The 22,171-nt window shown below is 43.8% G+C and overlaps 1 protein-coding gene across 1 annotated transcript; it reads left to right on the forward strand.

Annotated features, from left to right (window-relative positions):
• The first annotated feature begins 1,008 nt into the window (after positions 1-1,008).
• Positions 1,009-21,557, forward strand: GPR17 (G protein-coupled receptor 17). Its single transcript, XM_075863965.1, has 3 exons — positions 1,009-1,165; positions 18,977-19,036; positions 19,280-21,557. The coding sequence occupies exon 3, from the start codon at positions 19,303-19,305 to the stop codon at positions 20,320-20,322; it is 1,020 nt and encodes a 339-aa protein (XP_075720080.1). The 5' UTR covers positions 1,009-1,165; positions 18,977-19,036; positions 19,280-19,302; the 3' UTR covers positions 20,323-21,557.
• The last annotated feature ends 614 nt before the right edge of the window (positions 21,558-22,171 follow it).

Below are 22,171 nucleotides of genomic sequence, written 5' to 3' on the forward strand. Positions count from 1 at the left end.
AGTCCACAGTTCTGTTTCTGTCTGTATTTAATCCCTTGTAAGAACATTCATCTGGAATATAAGGAAAAGACTACTAGTATTTCTCTTTGACTTTATCCATGAAGGTCATATTAGTGTACACTCAGTTACATTAGTAAAAATGAATATGGTTTTATCCATATCAACCAGTTTTATTTCAAAATTGGCATCAGAAACATGATACCTGGTTACATTTATTTATTTATTTTTCTACATATACCCAAATGGTGCTTAGCAAAATACATAAGGATGTCATTCAGTTTTAATAAGACTCCTGCATTGAAAATTTGCATTTATTTTAGCAGAAACGTAGCTAGGGTGGTAAGGCATGTGCCCTGGATGCTGGTGGCCAAGGGGGGTGCCAACAAGCCACTCTGCCTTGACTAGGGTATTTAGATAAAGGGCTTGGTAAGTAAACCAAATGTTTGCCCTGGGTGTAGCTAATACACAAACTCTAGGGCAAAATGCTCGCTCTTTAATAGCGGGCTATACATTATTGTATTTTGCTGTTTCACAGTCTTTTTATTCTTTGTTATTAGTCTTTAGATTATTGCTTCTAATGGAAATTGTGCTTCAGCTGTGTTATCATCTGGTAAATGCAAATAGTAAAAGCCCTTGTTATTTGCGATCCATTTATTAACTACAGGTGACTTCTACAAGAGACGTCTCCTAATAAACCCGTTTCCAAAAATATAGCCTCGTATTTTCTCCTGCATGGCCCAGAATATACTCTCACAATGTGTGTGCAGCTGTGCTGGACAGCAGAACAAGATGAGTATGTGTGAGCCCAGCACATAATGGGGGCCCTCCGATGAGCAGCTTATTATGCCTAATAGCACACAAGGGATGATAGTCTCTTCTGACAAAAAGTCATAACCCCCTCAAACATGTACACCCCCAAGTTCCTATGGCAACAGTTCACTCATCCGTTCTACAGACACACTCCCCTCTTTGTCCTACTATGAAAAATGCTACTATAACTATCTGTTCGGGGGGTGAAGAGGACAAGAATGTGGGGGACACCCTCCTATCTAGTGAAAGAGCCTTTTTGACTACCCCAAGACAGACACACAGTCCTACTTAAACTAAGGGACAGAGAAGGGTAGACCATTCAAAGTGGCAGAAAGAGCAGGAGACGAATGAGGCTGTAAGTATATCATCTATTATAGTGACTCTATCATTGTTAGGTCTGGTAACATTTTACAATCCCATTACGTAATATTTTAAAAGTTAGATGGGATTTGCCAATATAGTTATGTAACCGACTGTTGTTATAAGTCTTGATACTATGTGTGGTTTATTATTGGTGGATAGTACTCTTTTATCTTGAATAAATTTACATGTATAATTAGTAATATCACTGGCTACAATATGTAAAGTAAGTTGATTAGATAAAGTATAGATCATATTTAATGGGACTTTCCGGTTTTATATAAATAAAGCTTAATCACTGTATAATAAAAAGTTATAAAGCTTGTTAATATATCTTGTCTATCAATTCCTTACAATTTTCAAGATTTCTGCTTGCATTCAGTGAATACAATTTCTAGTCTTACTCTCAACTGATTGCTGGTGCAGGTTATTGGGATTTGTAATTATCATTATTTCACAGTTCACAGTAAATGCTACTTTTTTGTTCATATTAGTAACAAAAAATATCTTAAAAATGGTAAAACACAAACCATATCAGAAATTTGTATACTTTTTCATTTATACAGTGATTAAGCTCTATTTCTAGAAAACCCCTTTAAGACTATTTGCTGTTATACATATCTTAGTTTTTTTCATCTTTTCAGACTATTCTCCAAAATTCTCCATAACTGTCATTAATTCAGGATATAGGGAAACCACATGTAACCATTCCTTTATAACAACTCACTTATAATTTACATAAAACACTCCTATTGCCTCCATGATATTCGAATTCTATTCCTCATTTGGAATATAAAATCTCTCAAGTTCTGAGCCTCCTTCTGAGTCCGTTCTGCTGACCCACCGGCAGGGCCAGCTTTACAGAAAATGAGCCCTGTGCAAGAAGCATTTTAGGAAGTTTTTTTTGTTGCATAAGCTGTCTATATACAATGTATGTATGTATGTATGTATGTATGTATGTATGTATGTATGTATGTATGTATGTATGTATGTATGTATATACATAAACATCCAATAATAGGCAGCACTCATATGTCAAGGTGAAAAAAAGGTAGCTTTAATTGCCCCCGTGCGACGTATCGGCTCTGTGCAAGGAGCCTTGCTACAGCGTTTACCGGATATGGAACTGTGACCGGGTTCCAAGGGCATGCACCCATCTATATCTTTAAAGCTGGTGCTGCTGGACGGTGGACTTCCTTTGTGTATAGATAGATAGATAGATAGATAGATAGATAGATAGATAGATAGATAGATAGATAGATAGATAGATAGAGGTATATATCTATATATATATATATATATATATATATATATATATATATATATATATACATGGCACCTGTCCATTGGTTGGATATATTAGGCAGCAAATAAACAGTCAGTTCTTGGAAGTTGATGTGCTAGAAACAGGAAAAATGGGCAAGCGTAAGGATCTGAGCAAATCTGAAAATGTTAATATTATGATAGCTAGATGTCTGGGTCAGAGCATCTCCAAAATGGACGGTCTTGTGGGGTGTTCTCGACATGCAGTCGTTAGTACCAACCAAAAGTGGTTCAAGGAAGGAGAACCTGTGAACTGACAAAAGGGTCATGGGTGCCCAATGCTCATTGAGTGTGGGTAATGAATGCCAGCCTATCTGGTCCAATCCCACATAAGAGCTACTGTAGCAGAAATTGCTGAAAAAGTTAATGCTGGCTATGATACAAAGATGTCAGAACGCACAGTACAGCTTGCTGCGTTTTGGGCTGCATTGCCGTAGACCGGTCAGAAGTTGCCACACTGACCCCTGTCCACCTCCGAAAGTGCTTACAATGGGCACGTGAGCATCTGAACTGGACCATGGAGCAATGGAAGAAGGTGGCCCGGTCTAAAGAATCACATTTTCTTTTACATAATGTGGACAGACGGGTGCATGTGCGTCAATTACCTGGGAAAGAGATGGCACCAGGCTGCACTATGGGAAGAAGACAAGCCGGTATAGGCAGTGAGATGCTCTGGGAAATGTTCTGCTGGAAAACTTTGGGTCTTGGCATTCATGTGGATGTTACTTTGGCACGTACCACCTACATAAACATGGTTGCAGCCCATGTACACTACTTTATAGTAACAGTATTCCTTAATGGCAGTCGCCTCTTTCAGCAGGATAATGCCAAAATAGTACTTCCATGTAAAGCACACATAATACCAAATAATATGTGGTATCCAATAAGACTCTCTTAAACAACCCACATAATACTGCCATACGGTTAACACATAATACTGCAATTTAATTCACAAATAGTTCCAACTTACACCACTAAATAATATGAGGCACTTTAAGGGTTAATTATGGGTTATAGAGAACTATACATGGTGTTAGTAAAGTGATTTATGGTGATGTCCCCAGTTGTCTTGAGTACAGAAGGAGTTAATAGTGACTTACCTGACGCAGGGCAGGACTGGGACATAAAATCAGTCCTGGCATTTTAAAGCACACAGGCCCACCTGCTGTCCATGAAATATGTTTGCACGGTTGCGGACCCACCCTTCAACTATACAAAAACATTAAACATTGTTTCTCATACGCTGCCTTCCTGTTGTGCTACTCAAATATTTCAGTAAATCCCAGAAAAAAGCTAAATAATAGCAGCTTTTAATGGCCTGAATGTATACACCGGCCACAACTCTTATACAGGAACCATGTCTGATTACCAATAAGTATTGTTTTAGCAGCACAGAAGGAAGGCAGTGGGAATGGGGACCTGATGGAGATGAGTCAATGGTGTCTATACCCGGAAATGGACTCTCCCGAATAATAGTTTAATTTCTAGTAATAAATAAAATATTACAGATATATTAAGAATATAACTGCAAATAAAATAATACATCTTATACTCCACCAGGATATATTACATGTGTCCCTAATTTGTTTATTATCAGTAAGGATAAATTATATTTTAACTTAATTATTAGGTGGATGAAATTAATATTTTAGTAATCCTTACTTCCCAAATTCATCATATTCTTTGTAATGCCACTATATACTGTACACACTAACAATGCAGTCATATGTACAAATGAATAATGGCACCATATATACTATACACATGAATATTATCATCATATATACTGTACAAATCAATGTCCCTATATACTGAACACATACATAATACAACACAGGGCCGGCTCCAGCTTTATGTTTGCCCTTGGATGACACAGACTTAGTAGTAAAATGGCAGGAAACGTCACTTTGTGCCCCCATATAGAAGTTAGGCCCTGTTTATGCCCCCAGTTTGCATCCCCATAAATTTAGTGCCCTCTGTAGATAATGCCACACAGCCCCCTCCCAAGTAGTGCCACACAGCCCTTCTCACAGGTAGTGCCACACAGCCCCTCTCCCAGGTAATGCCACACAGCCCCCCTCCCAGGTAGTGCCACAAAGCCCCCCTCCCAGGTAGTGCTTCACAACCCCCCCCCCCTGAAGATATCACCATACAGTGGGTCCCGGTACATTCCCGGGTTCGCTGGTTGCTGATACAACATACTGTGTACACTAATAATACTGCTATATATACTACAAACATGAATAATGTCGTCACTATAATGTACACATGAATAATGTTTCTATATATACTGCACACATGAATAATGCCACCATATACATTGTGCACTTTAACCAGTGCGGACCACCCATAGACTATAAACGTCTGCAATTGGCTTTGCATGGATGTTCCAGAATGTGTTGCAGAGTTACCCTGTTCCCTGGCAGCATTTAGACTGTCTCTAGACAGCTGATATCACAGAGCTTTCACCCAGAGACCACTCAGTGTGGTCTCCGGTCATGTAATTGCTGTGACAGCCTGTCACAGCGGTCACAGAAAAGTTTGTTAGTAACAAACATTTCCATTAGTTATATCTTATCCCTCCCTGGCCTGTCTGTCTGTCTGTCTGTCTATCTATCTGCTACACGGCAACTTTGGTCGCGACACAGGTCGCCCAGCCAAAAGATTGCTATGTCCCGTAGCCTACATTGCAAATAATAAAAGTCAATGTGGTTGTGTTGCGACGCGCAAGTTGCCACGACATGTGAGTTGGAAGAAATCCAAACTGTCGTGTCGCACTTGCAGGTCGCAACGCGACCACATTGACTATGAGTACTTGCCGTGTAAGCTATGAGACATAGCGATCTTTGGCTGTGCGACCTGTGTCACGGGCAAAGTCACCATGTACCCCTAGCCTTAGTGTGAAGTAATATGTGGCGGATTCGCTGCAGATTTTACCTGTGAATTTGCGCAGGTAATGTCTGCAGAAGGTTTCAGTACGAGGCAAATAGATGAGATTTTACAAATCTCATTCACATGCTGCAGACATTTTACTCTGCAGATTTTCAAATCTCTGATATGTCATTAAATTAATACCTGGGGGGGGTGACTTTCCATTAAAAAAAAGTCATTTTGGGGGTGTTTCAGGAGATTTCTAGTCATCAAAAATTTATGAACAAACCATCAATATTTGATCGTTTGGGGTCCGACTCCCGGAGGAACCGCCGATCAGCTGTTTTGAAGAGGCCGCAGCACTCGTATGATCATTTCCTTCACTGCTCACACTGTGAATCGCCGACACACTTGTAGCGACGGTTCACGTTATTACTGTCTGTTCACTTCAATTTGAAGAAGGCTGTTATACTGTGAACCGCCGCTACAAGTGTGTTGGTGATTTACAGTGTGAGCAGTAAGGGAAATTAAGGAAATGAATGCCGCCATCTATACTGTACACATCCATTACGCCACTATACTGTACAGATTAATAATGCTGCTAGATATACACTGTACACATGAGCAATGCCACCATATATACTGTACACATAAATAATGCCACCATATATACTGTACACATGGATAACGCTACTATACTACACACATGAATAATGTCGCCATATATAATGTACACATGTACTAATACTGCTATTTACACATGAAGCAATATATGCTGTACACATGAATAACGCCACTGTATACTGTACACATGAATAATGCCACCATATATACTGTACACATGAATGATGCTGCTATATATTCTATTCACAAATAATGATGCCATATATACTGTACACATGAATAACCCGGGACACATACGCACATGTACCACTGAAACGTAGGACATTGACTTCCAATGAGGTTCATTGGCGTAATGTTCGCTGTTTTGATGGGAAAATAGTGCATCATGTAGCACTATTTTTCAAGTAAATGCTGCCAAAAACTGTTACAGCACCAACGCAGATGTGAACAGAGCCTAATTTCCCTGTAGCTACTAGGGGGTGTTGGTCTAGAGTAGCCAGTAATAGAGAGAAGGGCACTGCTGAACATCTGCTGTGTGCCAGGTTCATACAAATATATAATAAAAGAAGCATTACTTACCCTTTAAATCCCCCGACGGTCCTTGTTTACTGAGCTGCACCGATGATGTCACACTTAACCAGTGCTGAGGCCAGTAATTGGCTGCAGTGGTCAGGGCCGGCGTCAGCACCCGGTGCACCCGGGCAAGTGCTGGGGCCCACTACACTTGGGGGGCCCACTCGGCTAACACTACCGTCGTCACGGCATCACTGTCCATATATGCATAGTGATGTCAGGAGGAGAGAAGGAGTTCCAGGCAGAGCGCTAGCGGCTCTGCTCCGGGACCTCGTCTCTGTGGAAGCCCCTGACATCACTGTCCATATATGGACAGTGACGTCAGGAGGAGAAAAGGAGTCCCAGGCAGAGTGCTAGAAGCAGCTCTGCTCTGGGAGTCCATCCCTATGAAAGCACCTGACATCACTGTCCATATATGGACAGTGTTGTCAGGAGCAGAGCAGTGTCCCAGGCAGTGGCGTAGCTACAGGGGTCACAACTGGGTTCCTAAGCCTGGGGGGCTCCGCACGACACAGTGCTGACCGCGCTGGTCCCGCTTCCTACTGAATCTGCGTCTGCAGGATGCACATTCAGTTGGGTTCTATGCTGAAGCAAGGCTCCAGAATTCACTGTGACCTGAGCGGCTCGGCGCAGGCAGGCGCGATGTAGTGACGTCATTGCGCTTGTCTGCGCCAAGTCACTCACAGAGGAGGAGAAGGATCTCCTCCACCCGTCGTGGGAACGGGGATAGGTAAGTAATTATGTTATTATTTTTCTATTAGGTACATACATATGGGGACATTATACTGGGTATTAGAGGGAGGGGCTCATATGGTAGCTGCTGAGGGGTCATTATACTGTATGGGGGCATTACACTGGGTATGGGACAGCTATGGGGGCATTATACTGTATGGGGGGCATTATACTGTATGGGACAGCTGTGGGGGGCCTTATACTGTATGGGGGCATTGTACTGTATGGGACAGCTATGGGGGCTTTATATTGTATGGGGGCATTATACTGTATGTGGCAGCTATGGAGGGCATTATACTGTATGGGGGACATTATAATGTATGGGGTAGCTATGGGGGCATTACTGTATGTGGCAGCTATGGAGGGCATTATATTCTATGGGGCAGCTATGGGGGCATTAAAAGTAGATTTTCATCTTCACAGACTAATTCCAATGAATTCAGCAAAAAAAATAATTGTGGAGTCAAAGTGCTTACTATACCCCTAGAAAAATTCCTTGAGGGGTGTAGTTTCCAAAATTGGGTCACTTTGGGTGGGGGGTTTACTGTTTTAGCACCACAAGACCTCTTCAAACCTGACATGGTGCCTAAAATATATTATAAAAAAAAAGGATGCCCCAAAATCCACTAGGTGCTCCTTTGCTTCTGAGGCCTGTGCTTCAGTCTATTAGGACACTAGGGCCACATGTGGGATATTTATAAAAACTGCAGAATCTGGACAATAAATATTGAGTGGCATATCTCGGATAAAACCTTCTGTGGTACAGAAAAAACTGTATTACAAATGAATTTTGGCAAAACAAAATTACATTTGTAAATTTCACCTCTACTTTGCTTTAATTCCTGAGAAACACCTAAAGAGTTAAAACGCTTTCTGAATGCTGTTTTGAATACGTTGAGGGGTGCAGTTTTCAAAATAGGGTGATTTATGGGGACTTTCTAATATATAAGGCCCTCAAAGCCATTTCAGAACTGAACTGGTCCCTGAAAAAATTGCCTTTTGACATGTTCTTGAAAATATGAGAAATTGCTGCTAAAGTTCTGAGACATGTAAAGTCGTAGAAAAATAAAAGGATGTTCAAAAAATGATGCAAACATAAAGTAGACGTATGGGATATATGAAATAGTAACTATTTTGTGTGGTATTACTATCTGTCTTACAAGGAGATACATTTACATTTCGAAAAATGATAATTTTTGCAAATTTTCTCTAAATATTGGTATTTTTCACACATAAATATGAATTTTATCAAAGAAATGTTTTTACTAACATAAAGTACAATCTGTCACAAGAAAAGACTTGGATCTCAGAATTACTATTATTAATAAAAGCATTCCCAAGTTATCACTGCATAAAGTGACACGTCAGATTTGAAAAAATCGGCTTTGTCCTCAAGGCCAAAACAGGCTCAAGTCCTGAAGGGTTTATTATTATTAATAATAATAATAATAATAATAATAATAATAATAATAATAATAATAATTATAATAATAATAACAACGATAATAAATAAATATCTTTTGATATTTTAAGCATTTTTCTGATTGACTAAACAATGTTTTTACTTTTTACGATACAGCTGTGAATCCTCTATAGATAGAATCTATATTGTTCTCTCTCAGCCGATTCCGTCAGTTCACCTGAACTTATTTTATTTTTTTTGCAAAAAGTGAGATTTGAGGCAAAAGGGAAAAATTTATAAAGAAAAACTTCATTAGATACCATATAATCTCACAACAAGAATATTTAATTGGCACCAAGCAGAGACCTTGAAAACGGCAAAGGGGATTAAAACATACAGGTCCACATTTACTAATGATGTCTAATAGACGGCGTAAACTTAGACCAGGCAGGCATAAAATGCACCAAACTTCTCTCTCGCATGATCTGTTGGACACTTTCCTCTTCCTTATACCTCTTTTTATTTGGCAAACTTTGCGCCAGAAATTGAATTGTATGCTTGTTTTTTAGCGCTTCTTCGGCACACATTTGGTGTATTTTAAGCAATGCTACGTCCCTCTAGGCCACGGCAATTTTAAGATCACTTTTAGAAAGTGTCTAGTGAAATGCAATAATCAAAATTTGTGCTAAAGTTTGGCACATTTTTTGACACTTTCTCGATCCAGACAGAGTAGTAAATGTGCTCCAAAATGTGTTCAAATGTTCATAGCATTTCATTTTGAAATTATTAACACTTTCGATACTACAGAAAAATAGCACCTTTTAAAGGTGAATATGTTTTTTTATTTCTTACTCTACCAAATATTGAAGGATTATGGGGGCTTGTGATTTATTGATTCAATTTATTGCAGTTTATTTAACCAAATAAATAATCCTCTCATATTTTAGTATGTAACAATACCAAATGTGTTATTTTCCCCATGTAGACGCTCATCTTTTTCACTACTTTGAAGTGCTGCCTCATATTTGAAATATATGATAGTTAGATAGATAGATAGATAGATAGACAGACAGACAGACAGACAGACAGACAGACAGACAGACAGACAGACAGATAGACAGACAGACAGACAGACAGATAGATAGATAGATAGATAGATAGATAGATAGATAGATAGATAGATAGATAGATAGATACAGTGCATGTGGAAAATCTTCAGACCCTTTATATTTTTTCACCTTTTATTATGTTGAGGCCTTGTGCTGAAACAAAAAAAAAAATCACGTTTTTCCCCATGATTCTGCACTCAATACCCCATAATGACAAAGTGAAAGCAGAATATTCGTAATCTTTGCTAATTTATTGAAAAGGAAAAACTAAAATATTGCATGGACATAAGTATTCAGACTCTTTACTCAGTACTTAGTTGAATCACCTTTGGCAGGGATTTCAGCCTCCAGTCTTCTTGGGTATGATGCCACAAGGTTTACACACCTGGGTTTGAGGATTTTCTGACATTATACTCTGCAGAACCTCTCAAGCTCTGTCAGGTTGGATGGGGACTGTCGGTGGACGATCATTTTCAGGTCTCTCCAGAGGTGTTTGATTGGGTTCCTCTCAGGGCTCTGGCTGGCCCACTCAAGGACATTCACAGAAACGTCACTAAGCCACTCCTGAGTTGTCTTGGCCATGTGCTTAGGGTCATTGTCTTGTTGGAAGGTGAACCTTCGGCCCAGTCTGAGGTCCAGAACACTCTGGATCAGGTTTTCATTAAGAATATCTAGTGGTGGTTGACCTTCTGGAAGTTTCTCCAATTTGCACACAGGATCTTTGGAGCTCACCTAGAGTGACCATTGGGTTCTTTGTCACCTCTCTTACCAAGGCCCTTCTCCCCCGTTACTTAGTTTGGTGGGGTGGCCAGCTCTACTGAGTCCTGGTTGTTCCAAACGCCTTCCATTTAAGAATTATGGAGACCAGTGTGCTCTTGGGAGCTTTCAGTGCAGCAGAAATTTTCTCGTACTCTTCTCCAGATCTCTACCACCACACAATCTTGTCTCTGAGCTCTACAGTCAGTTCTTTCCTCCCCATGGCTTGGTTTTTGCTCTGTTTTGCATTGTCAGCTGTGAGACCTTATATAGACAGGGTTGTCTCTTTCCAAATCACGTCCAATCAAATGAATTTACCACAGGTGAACTCCAATCAAGGTGTAGAAAGATTTTAAAGATGAACCAGAGTAATGGGAGGCCCCCAAAGCTATATTTCAAGTGTCATAGCAAAGGGTCTGAATACTTATGTCCATGCACAATTTGAGTTTTTCATTTTTAATAAATTTGTAAAAATTTGGGGTTATTGAGTGCAGAATGATGGGGAAAAACTTGAATTATTTTTTATTTTAGCACAAGGCCTCAACATAACAAAATGTGAAAAAATTGAAAGGGTCTGAAAACTTTCTGAATGCACTTTGGCTAGATACTATTAAATACATTATTTCTTACATTCCCCTTCATGTGTATTTTTTTTATTAGTAATCTATGCACAAGCTTGCCATTTTTCAGTACTAAATGTCATAACTCGATTGAAATGAGCAGGTTTCATATGGGTTCAGTGTCAGAGAGTAGAGATGAGCGAACCGGGACAACCGAACCCGGTTTCGGTCCGAACATCGGGAAAAGTTCGGTTCGCAGCGAATCCAAACTTCACCGGGTTCAGCCGAACCCGTTTTGACCAAACACAATATCACCTGACATCAGGCTACCCCATAATGCCTTGCAAACGGCTCTGCCAGCCAATCGGGAGGCAGCATAGGGGCGGGCTCAAGCCTGCAATAAAAGTCTATGCACGGAGCTCAGCGGCCATTTTACAGACAGGAGCTGTAGGGATAGCATCTCTGTGCAGTTAGGGAAAGCTTAAGGAATCTAAAAGCCAGGAATCCAGCAATCGAAGGGGCTCATCCACTACAGCGGGAGTCTACTCTCAACATCCAAATTGCAATACAAACTCTCCATTTGCCAAGCCAGTGTGTGAATACGCTTTTAGAAGGGGCTCATCCCCGGCCGTTAACATAACAATCCAACTTGCAATACAGGCAGCCTTTGTAGTACTACAACGCCCAGCATTCCCTGAGTGCACCGCGGCGTGGCTGATAGAAATTCTCATTCATTGCCATTTGCCAAGCCAGGGTGTGAATAAGCTTTTAGAAGGGGCTCATCCCCGTTAACATAACAATCCAACTTGCAATACAGGCAGCCTTTGTAGTACTACAACGCCCAGCATTCCCTGAGTGCACCGCGGCGTGGCTGATAGAAATTCTCATTCATTGCCATTTGCCAAGCCAGTGTGTGAATAAGCTTTTAGAAGGGGCTCATCCCCGTTAACATAACAATCCAACTTGCAATACAGGCAGCCTTTGTAGTACTACAACGCCCAGCATTCCCTGAGTGCACCGCGGCGTGGCTGATAGAAATTCTCATTCATTTCCATTAGCCAAGCCAGTATGTGAATAAGCTTTTAGAAGGGGCTCATCCCCGTTAACATAACAATCCAACTTGCAATACAGGCAGCCTTTGTAGTACTACAACTCCCAGCATTCCCTGAGTGCACCGCGGCGTGGCTGATAGAAATTCTCATTCATTGCCATTTGCCAAGCCAGTGTGTGAATACGCATTTAGAAGGGGCTCATCCCCGTTGCATCCAACTTGCAATACAGGCAGCTGAGGCAGCCTTTGTAGTACTACAACGCCCAGCATTCCCTGAGTCAGTGCAGTGGCTGATAGAAATTCTCATTCATTGCCATTTGCCAAGCCAGTGTGTGAATAAGCTTTTAGAAGGGGCTCATCCCCGGCCGTTAACATAACAATCCAACTTGCAATACAGGCAGCCTTTGTAGTACTACAACGCCCAGCATTCCCTGAGTGCACCGTGGCGTGGCTGATAGAAATTCTCATTCATTGCCATTTGCCAAGCCAGTGTCTGAATACGCTTTTAGAAGGGGCTCATCCCTGGGGTTTTGATTCAACTTGCTGCACTCAAGCAGTGAAATGTCTGGTAAAAAAAAGGTTGTGAAAGGACGGGGCAGAGGAAAAAAACACCCATGCCATGTCCTCTTCCAGTCCAAATGTTGGATCTGTTGGTGCAAGACCCAATACCAGCATTTGTGGCACAAGACATGTGCCCAGTTCCACTAGTAGCAGCAGCCATGTGCCTGCTGGTAGTAGTAGCAGTATCAGCAAGCCAGACTTGTCCATCTCCTCTGGTGGGCGGGTTACTTTATGCAATACGGCCATTGTGGACTGGTTGGCTGGCTCGCGGTCATCTCAGCAGGAAGACTCTGACGATCTGGCTTCAAGCCAGGTTTCGTTGGATTCCAGATCCTCTACAGTTCCTTGGCACAGTGACAGTAGTAATATGGGTATTTCTAGCGTTTCCATTCCATCATCTATGTCTTCACTCCCCCTTCCTAGCGGGAAGCCATCTTTCCTGAGAGTCCTAAGAGACATCTCCTCGGGTGCGAAGGAAGATAGTGATGATGATTTGTTTTCCGCGAGTCAGCCAACGGAGTGTGTTGCGGCGGTGGTGGAGGTGGAAGCGGTGTCCGAGACGCATAGCTGTGGTATTGGGGGTGTTGGTGGTAGCCATGGTGGCAGACGCAGTAATGAGGGGGGGCATGGAGCCCGCCATGATGTCACATCACATTCACAACACAGTGACAGAAGTGGCGGGGATGATGAGGAGGGCTATGATGATGTTGTTTTAGACAGGACGTGGGAACCAGGTGACGAGGTGATGACGGAGGGTAGTAGTGGCGGCACTGGCAGTGATAAACAGCCAAGCCGAAGTAGGGGCAGAAGTCAATCTGCAAAACGTTGCAGCGGTAGGGTCAGCTCAGGAGCCGGTGACGGCGACACTGATGCTACTGGTGTAGGCTCCCGAAAAAAGCCTGCCAGACAAAGGGCAAGCTCAGGTGGTGGAGGTGGTGGTGGTGGACGTGGTACTACCTCTTTACGGTACTCTGCCGTGTGGCAATTTTTCTGTACCTTCCCGGAGGACGAAAACATGGCACAGTGCCGTATCTGCAAGCAGAAAGTAAGGTGTGGGCATGGCAGCAATGTTGGAACTACCGATCTACGTACACACATGGAGCAGCATCACAAGGCCATGTGGGACAATCGACATGCCCCACCATCATGTACATCTAATGAAGACCCCTCTGCCGCTGTTGCTGCTGCTCCGAGTCCCTGTCATCTAAGTAGTAGCCAGGCCTTATCCACCATGTCGTTGTCATCATCATCATCACTGTCATCTAGTGCTCCTCCTACGTCCCGTCAGTTATCCATTACGGAATCGTTGTCCAATAAGCAACAATATATACCCAGTCATCCACTTGTCGTGCGGCTTAATTCACACCTGGCTAAGTTGTTGGTGGTGCAGTCGCTGCCGTACCACCTGGTCGACTCCGCCGGCTTCAAGCAATTGATGGCGTGCGCTCAGCCTAGGTGGCGAATACCTAGCCGACATTACTTCTCCAAAACAGCTGTCCCTACCTTGCACAAGCACGTGGAGGAAAAGGTGGGCCAGTCCTTGCAATTATCCGTGTGCAGCAGGGTACATGCCACCGTCGACACGTGGAGCAGCAACTATGGGCAGGGACAGTACATGTCTTTCACGGCCCACTGGGTCAATATTTTGCAGTCCGATGCACCACCGCAGCAATGCCATGCATTACCACCTCCACGCTTGTATCTTTCTGGTTCAACTCCGGACACCAGGCGCCTACCATCCTCCTCCTCCTACTCCTACTCCTCCTTGCCCTCCTCAATGGAGGTCTTCCCGTCCCCGACAGGAACAGCATATCTTCCCTCCTCTTTTCATAGGTGCAAGGTGAAGCACCGCAACGCTGTCTTACACCTGCTGAGCCTGGGCGAGAAAAGCCACACAGGGCAGGAGCTGCTGCTGTGCATCAAGGAGGAAATTGCACGCTGGCTGTCTCCTCTGAAACTCACATTGGGCAATGTTGTCTCTGATAACGGGAAGAACGTTGTGGCTGCGCTGCGTCTAGGTCACCTGACACACGCTCCTTGCATGGCACATGTGATCAATCTGGTCATAACACGCTTCTTAAAGTCATATGTTGGTTTGAAGGGTGTGCCGGCCATGTCCAGGAGGGTTTGCGATCGCTTTAGACGTTCGTATGCATTTAAGCACCCCCTCCTGGACTTGCAGCGTCAAAACAATCTCCCAGAACACAGCCTGATTTGCAACGTTCCAACATGCTGGAATTCCACCCTGCACATGTTGGACCGTCTGTACGAACAGCGGAAAGCCGTGAATGATTTCCTGATGCAGCAGACGGGCAGCGTTTGGAGCCAGTGTAATTTCGAGCTCAGGCACTGGCAGCTGGTTAGAGACGCATGTCGCGTTTTGAAGCCCTTTGAAGAGGCCACACGATTTGTGAGCCGTGACGCTAGCGGAATGAACGATGTTATGCCGCTGATATTCATTGTGGAGCAAACGCTCACAGCGATGATTCAGCAAAGGATTGAGGAAGGATCACATCTGGCTATGGATGTTGAGGAGGAGGAGGAGGAGGATGAGGATGAGGAAACAGGACCTGAAGGGGAGCTGGATTTGGAGATGGAATCACAGAAAGGGATAGGGGACGAGGCAGCCGCACAACATGACAGTGATGGTGATGACGAGTCTGACGACGACCTTGATGATGGACAACCATGGCAGTATGGGGCGGAGATGGAACCAACCGGGCCCTCTGAAACGCTGGCCAGGATGGCGAGCTGTATGCTTCGTTACTTGCACGCTGACTGTCGCATTGTTAGCATGAATCAAAGAGATGGGTACTGGATAGCCACACTTTTAGACCCTCGGTATAAAGCCAGAATGGGGGAGTTTTTTGCGCCTTCCGAGAGGGAGGCAAAATTGGCTTATTATCGAGAGAAGCTATGCAGCCAGCTTGTCACGGCTTTCAAACGGCAAACACCTGCTGCAAGCATGTCTGACCGGGGTCCACTCTCCGCTCCCCACTGTCTCATCGTTCCGCCGCCTCTGGCAGAGCTACCTCTGCAATAGGCGGCAGCAGCAGCAGCCAATTCAGTTTGGAAAATATGATGACAACATTTTTACATCCAATACCCCGACCTGACACACATCGAAGTCACCAAAGGGATGTTCACCATCACCAGGTCCAGCACCTAAACAACCAGGTTCACTCGTACCTGGACTGTGCCCTTTCTCCGTCAGAAATCCTGATCCCAGACCCCATGGACTTCTGGGTCAGCAGTTTGGATCATTGGCAAGAACTGGCCCAGTTTTCCATGGGTGTACTGTCTTGTCCACCCTCCAGTGTAGCGTCAGAGAGGGTATTCAGCGCGGCAGGGGGCTTCATCACCCCTAAGTGAACAAGATTGGAAAATCTCACGTTTCTGAAAATGAATCAAGCGTGGATCGGTGAGGATTTTAAAACCCCTGTGCCTGATGCCACTGATTAGATCTGACATTGCTGCTGCCGCTGCCGCCTGCTACTGCCGCCTGCTACTACGGGATTCTGTCCTGTCCACTCTTTTTTTAATGTGCCGCTGTTGGTGCTGCTACTACTTCTACCACCAATCCACCCCCAGTGCCGTCTGCTACAAGCGGGCCTGCCCCACCACAGGGCTTTGCCCTGTGACTGTCCAGTCTCTTTTAATGTGCTGCTACTACTACTACCACCCTTGCTGTCTGTTGGCTACCTCTACTACCACCAATACACCTCCACTGCCGTCTGCTACAAGCAGGCCTGAGGCCTGCCCCACCACAGGGCTTTGTCCTGTGACTGTCCAGTCTCTTTTAATGTGCTGCTACTACTACTACTACTACTACCACCACCACCCTTGCTGTCCGTTGGCTACCTCTACTATCACCAATACACCTCCACTGCCGTCTGCTACAAGCAGGCCTGAGGCCTGCCCCACCACAGGGCTTTGTCCTGTGACTGTCCAGTCTCTTTTAATGTGCTGCTACTACTACTACCACCCTTGCTGTCTGTTGGCTACCTCTACTACCACCAATACACCTCCACTGCCGTCTGCTACAAGCAGGCCTGAGGCCTGCCCCACCACAGGGCTTTGTCCTGTGACTGTCCAGTCTCTTTTAATGTGCTGCTGCTACTACTACTACCACCCTTGCTGTCTGTTGGCTACCTCTACTACCACTAATACACCTCCACTGCCATCTGCTACAAGCAGGCCTGAGACCTGCCCCACCACAGGGCTTTGTCCTGTGACAGTCCAGTCTCTTTTAATGTGTGCTGCTACTACTACTACCACCCTTGCTGTCTGTTGGCTACCTCTACTACCACCAATACACCTCCACGGCCGTCTGCTACAAGCAGGCCTGCCCCACCACAGGGCTTTGTCCTGTGACTGTCCAGTCTCTTTTAATGTGCTGCTACTACTACTACTACCACCCTTGCTGTCTGTTGGCTACCTCTACTACCACCAATACACCTCCACTGCCATCTGCTACAAGCAGGCCTGAGGCCTGCCCCACCACAGGGCTTTGTCCTGTGACTGTCCAGTCTCTTTTAATGTGCTGCTACTACTACTACTACCACCACCCTTGCTGTCCGTTGGCTACCTCTACTACCACCAATACACCTCCACTGCCGTCTGCTACAAGCAGGCCTGAGGCCTGCCCCACCACAGGGCTTTGTCCTGTGACTGTCCAGTCTCTTTTAATGTGCTGCTGCTACTACTACTACCACCCTTGCTGTCTGTTGGCTACCTCTACTACCACCAATACACCTCCACTGCCATCTGCTACAAGCAGGCCTGAGGCCTGCCCCACCACAGAGCTTTGTCCTGTGACTGTCCAGTCTCTTTTAATGTGCTGCTACCTCTACTACCACCCTTGCTGTCTGTTGGCTACCTCTACTACCACCAATACACCTCCACTGCCGTCTGCTACAAGCAGGCCTGCCCCACCACAGGGCTTTGCCCTGTGACTGTCCAGTCTCTTTTAATGTGCTGCTACTACTACTACCACCCTTGCTGTCTGTTGGCTACCTCTACTACCACCAATACACCTCCACTGCCGTCTGCTTGTTGCTTTTACATCCATGTATGGATGAACCCCGGCAGGCATCTGCCAATAAAAAGGGTAAATTTTTGGAGGGCTTGTGAAAAGCCATTGCTTGTTGCTTTTACATCCATGTATGGATGAACCCCGGCAGGCATCTGCCAATAAAAAGGGTAAATTTTTGGAGGGCTTGTGAAAAGCCATTGCTTGTTGCTTTTACATTACATCCATGTATGGATGAACCCCGGCAGGCATCTGCCAATAAAAAGGGTAAATTTTTGGAGGGCTTGTGAAAAGCCATTGCTTGTTGCTTTTACATCCATGTATGGATGAACCCCGGCAGGCATCTGCCAATAAAAAGGGTAAATTTTTGGAGGGCTTGCACTCAAAAGCCATTGCTTGTTGCTTTTACATCCATGTATGGATGAACCCCGGCAGGTATCTGCCAATAAAAAGGGTACATTTTTGGAGGGCTTGTCAAAAGCCATTGCTTGTTGCTTTTACATCCATGTATGGATGATCCCCGGCAGGCATCTGCCACCATAAAGGGTAAATTTTTTGAGGGCTTGTCAAAAGCCATTGCTTCTTCTTTTACCACCTTATATGTATGAAGCCTGGCAGGCATCTGCCGCCAAAAATGGTTAATTTTTGTACCTTTTTTAACAATGCATTAAGCATACAACATGCACAAGTGCAGTGGTTTCTGTTAGTTATCACCGTGTCCCATCCGTTTTCCTATAGCCATACATGTTGGCGTAACTTTGACACTAACTTTGCCTTAAAGACAGCTCAAAAGTACTTGGATACACTCATGGGTGACCTAAGAGTGTTATACAGGGCTTCTAGGGCTTTTAAACAGTGTTATACACGATTTTTAGGGGCTTTCTTGTATTACAGGTTCGGTCAGAACTAGTTCGGTCCGAATCGAACTTTTTCATGAAATTCGGCGAACCAGCCGAACCGAACTTTTCATAAGTTCGCTCATCTCTATCAGAGAGAAAGTGAATAACAATAATTTACTTTTATTAAACAAAATATTATTATATTTTTATGGAAATAGCCCATAGAAGTTGTAGGAAATTTACCTGATGAGATTCTTGGAAAAAAATGATTTTCTTAGACCTGTAACATTTATTTTACAATTTTATATGCTTGTATAGCCTCGGTGAAAAAAAGCAATAAGGATTAAATCTAACCTATACTATCATATTGCAGGTGGTGCATGGAGTAACGGTTTAGTGTCCACTGTTGTCAGCCCATAAAAAGTTAATTTTGGTAAGTAACGTATGATGTAACATTTTATCGTATGATGTAACATTTTCTGCACTGAACTTCAAATAAAATGCTTTGCATCATTGCCAAGGCAGGGAATAAATATACACATATATAATCACTATGATTTCTGATCACTATTCAGGAATTAGATAAAGAATAGACTAATAAGTAATTCATTACAGTTGAAGTAAACACTTGGTATGTAATAACGATAATAATAATGATTATGCCTCTGTCTTCCAGTGTGGCACAGAAGCTTGCTGACAATGACTAATCCTGGGGACAAAATGTTCGATAACTCCTCCAGCCTGGTTTGGGTGGATCCGTGTGTTCATGAAACATGGCTGGAAAATGCTCTGTTGTCTGTATGCTACCTGCTGGGCCTATTTGTTGGAGGTCTGGGAAACATCATCGCCCTGTCACTCTTTGTGCGAGACCGCCAACCTAAGTCACCCTCTGACATCTTTCTCCTTCACCTGGCCTTATCAGATCTTTTCCTGTTGCTCAGCTTACCAACTCGGCTCTTCTACCACCTGTCAGAAAACAGCTGGCCTTTTGGTTCATTGGCGTGCCGACTATCTGGCTTTGTCTTCTATCTCAATATGTATGCCAGTCTTTACTTCTTGGCTGGCATAAGCATTGATAGGTATCTCGCTATTGTACATCCTCTCAACTCAGTCAAGTTCCGAAAACCATTACATGCTCATTTGACTTGTGGCTTTTTGTGGGCTATTGTTGCATTTGCTACTGCACCGTTACTGTTGGGTCGAGGAGCAGCAATGGAGGAATCAGTTTGTCGACTGCTTTATCGTGAAACACCATCTTTGCGGGCATTGTCATCACTCAGTGCAGCCTTTGCCATACCCTTCTTGGCCACAGTCACTTGCTATGGTCTTATATTGAAGCGACTCCGTAAAGGAGGTGATAGGAAACCCAAGGAGCGTGCTGTAAAGATGGTGCTCCTGGTTCTCACAATATTCCTTATCTGCTTTGTTCCATACCATCTCAGTCGGGCACTTTATCATGTCTTGATGCCAGGTGGTGAAAGTGCTGCTAAGCTATCTCCCTGTGACTTAAGGCAAGGGTTAGCTTTAGCAAACCGCTTTACTTCTTGCCTCAGCACCCTAAATGCCGCACTAGACCCACTTGTCTATTTCTTTGCTGTCAAAAAATTCCGTCAGATTCTTCTTCGTTTGCCATGTAAACAGGATAGAACTGACAATGTGAAAAACCGTGAGGAAGTTCGAACAGAGGACAGTTCTCTCAGTGCTAAGACAGATGTGTGAATGGAAAATCTTTCAGGACGCATCAAGAAAAAAAAATGAACCATGTTTCTATGGGATTTGCCAGGAAGAACAAAGAACAAGACTCAAGTAATAATTCTTCTAATTAATGGGAGCTTGAGAATGCAGAAATGTGCTTATCAATGCAGAATGTGGTTATAAGGTCATGGGACGCTACGTGGACTTACTATGCCACAAAATATGCATTTCCAAGCTGCCACCGTCATTGACACACTGCCCTGTCCCATCATATGTATAGGGACATGTAAAACACATGTAAAGCTTGCTAATAAACTGTGTCCATTACAGTTTATATTTGACTGACGCACATACAATTCAAGGAGAACTGTAAAAATAATCTTAATAAACGTCTTTCTTATAGTACAATAGTATTTGTGTATCAGAACAGGTCAATTGAGACTGTACTTATTATTGACAAATTGACGGCAGCTCGTGTTCTATTGGGTGATTCTGTGACGAGATGTTCAATACTTTGCTACATGATTAGACTTGGCAGCTCCTTACACATAGTTTGTTAGTATTATGTGTCTTTGATAAATCTACATGTACTGCTTTTCTTGCAGCATCTATTTAGTGTATTCTTAAAACACAACAACCTGCATGGGTGACCTCTTGGGTGTATGTCTAGTTACAAGTACAGAAGTAGTCACAGGAAGTTCTGTCTGCAATACATTACACTGCCTCTCCATGCTATACATGATGGTTTAGGTCCTCCCTTCTACAAGAAATCATACAGTGTTAAGGGCTCCCGCACACAGCAAAGCCATGTGCATGGTGCCTTATTGGTGCATATTATAGACCCATGGGCACTCTGTGTACCGCCTTATGATAACACTGTGGTGTGGCATTCCTCTCTAAAAGCAAAGTTTCTAAAGGGGGATACCTCCATAACATGGCAATGGCGATGGAGCAGGTCACAACGGATTTGTGTAGCAATGGAGATCAAGTAAGTCATCTGCTGAAATGAATAATAAGAGAATAAATCTTACATCCAATCCTGGAATCAAGTTCTCTTGCCTGTCTATCTCAGGAATTATTAAAAAGTTTACAATTAATTTTAGTTTCTTGCTGTGTTTCCTAAGGCCTCTTATCAGTTATGCATTAAAAAAAAACTGACTAATGATATCAAATCATTTAGTGTTTAGCAGTCATCGAAATTAAATGACACTAGGGCACAAACGTGATATAAATTGTAATGACGGGGTAGGGAGACAGACAGGTGAGCCCTAATCTACCAGTCCTAATCTACTCAGTCCCTGCCTACTTGCACGGCCCATCCTAGGTGACGGCATACAACTGGGCGACGGTCCCTACGCTCAATAAGTGCACGACAGACCAACAGACAAGGGTACACAGAAGCTAAGGGAAATGGGGCAGTTGCCCACGGCAGCACCGTGAGCAACAAGAGTAGTGAGCGGGCCGAGTCAAACCAGGAGTGTACGAGGTACCAAAAGCAGAGCAGGAGAGTAGTCAGTAAAGCCAGGGTCAATTTGAAGCAGAGGATAATAATATTAGCAGGAGCAGCAGCAGCAGCAGAGCCAGGAAACCAGACAGAATCACAGGCAAAGGAGGAGCAGGAAATGAAGGTATAAATAGAGCTCCGTCTGGCCAGGCTGTGATAGGTTCTCCCACTCCTCAGCCTCCCAGCCTGAGTGGTAGCAGATCGAGTCACTCTAACAGACCTAGGCACAGATGCAGGCTGATTAACCACGGGCGTCGACAAAGAAGCCGTGTCAGGCAAATCCATTACAGTACCCCCCCTTTTATGAGGGGCCACTGGACCCTTCCTAGGTGGACCTGGCTTGTTGGGGAACCGAAGATGGTACTTCCA

The sequence above is a fragment of the Rhinoderma darwinii genome, chromosome 4, assembly GCF_050947455.1.
Source record: "Rhinoderma darwinii isolate aRhiDar2 chromosome 4, aRhiDar2.hap1, whole genome shotgun sequence".
Taxonomy (NCBI): Eukaryota; Metazoa; Chordata; class Amphibia; order Anura; family Rhinodermatidae; genus Rhinoderma; species Rhinoderma darwinii.

What these genes read in the sequence shown, in the direction of transcription:
- GPR17 (XM_075863965.1), top strand. Translation starts at nt 19,303, where the DNA reads ATGACTAATCCTGGGGACAAAATGTTCGATAACTCCTCCAGCCTGGTT.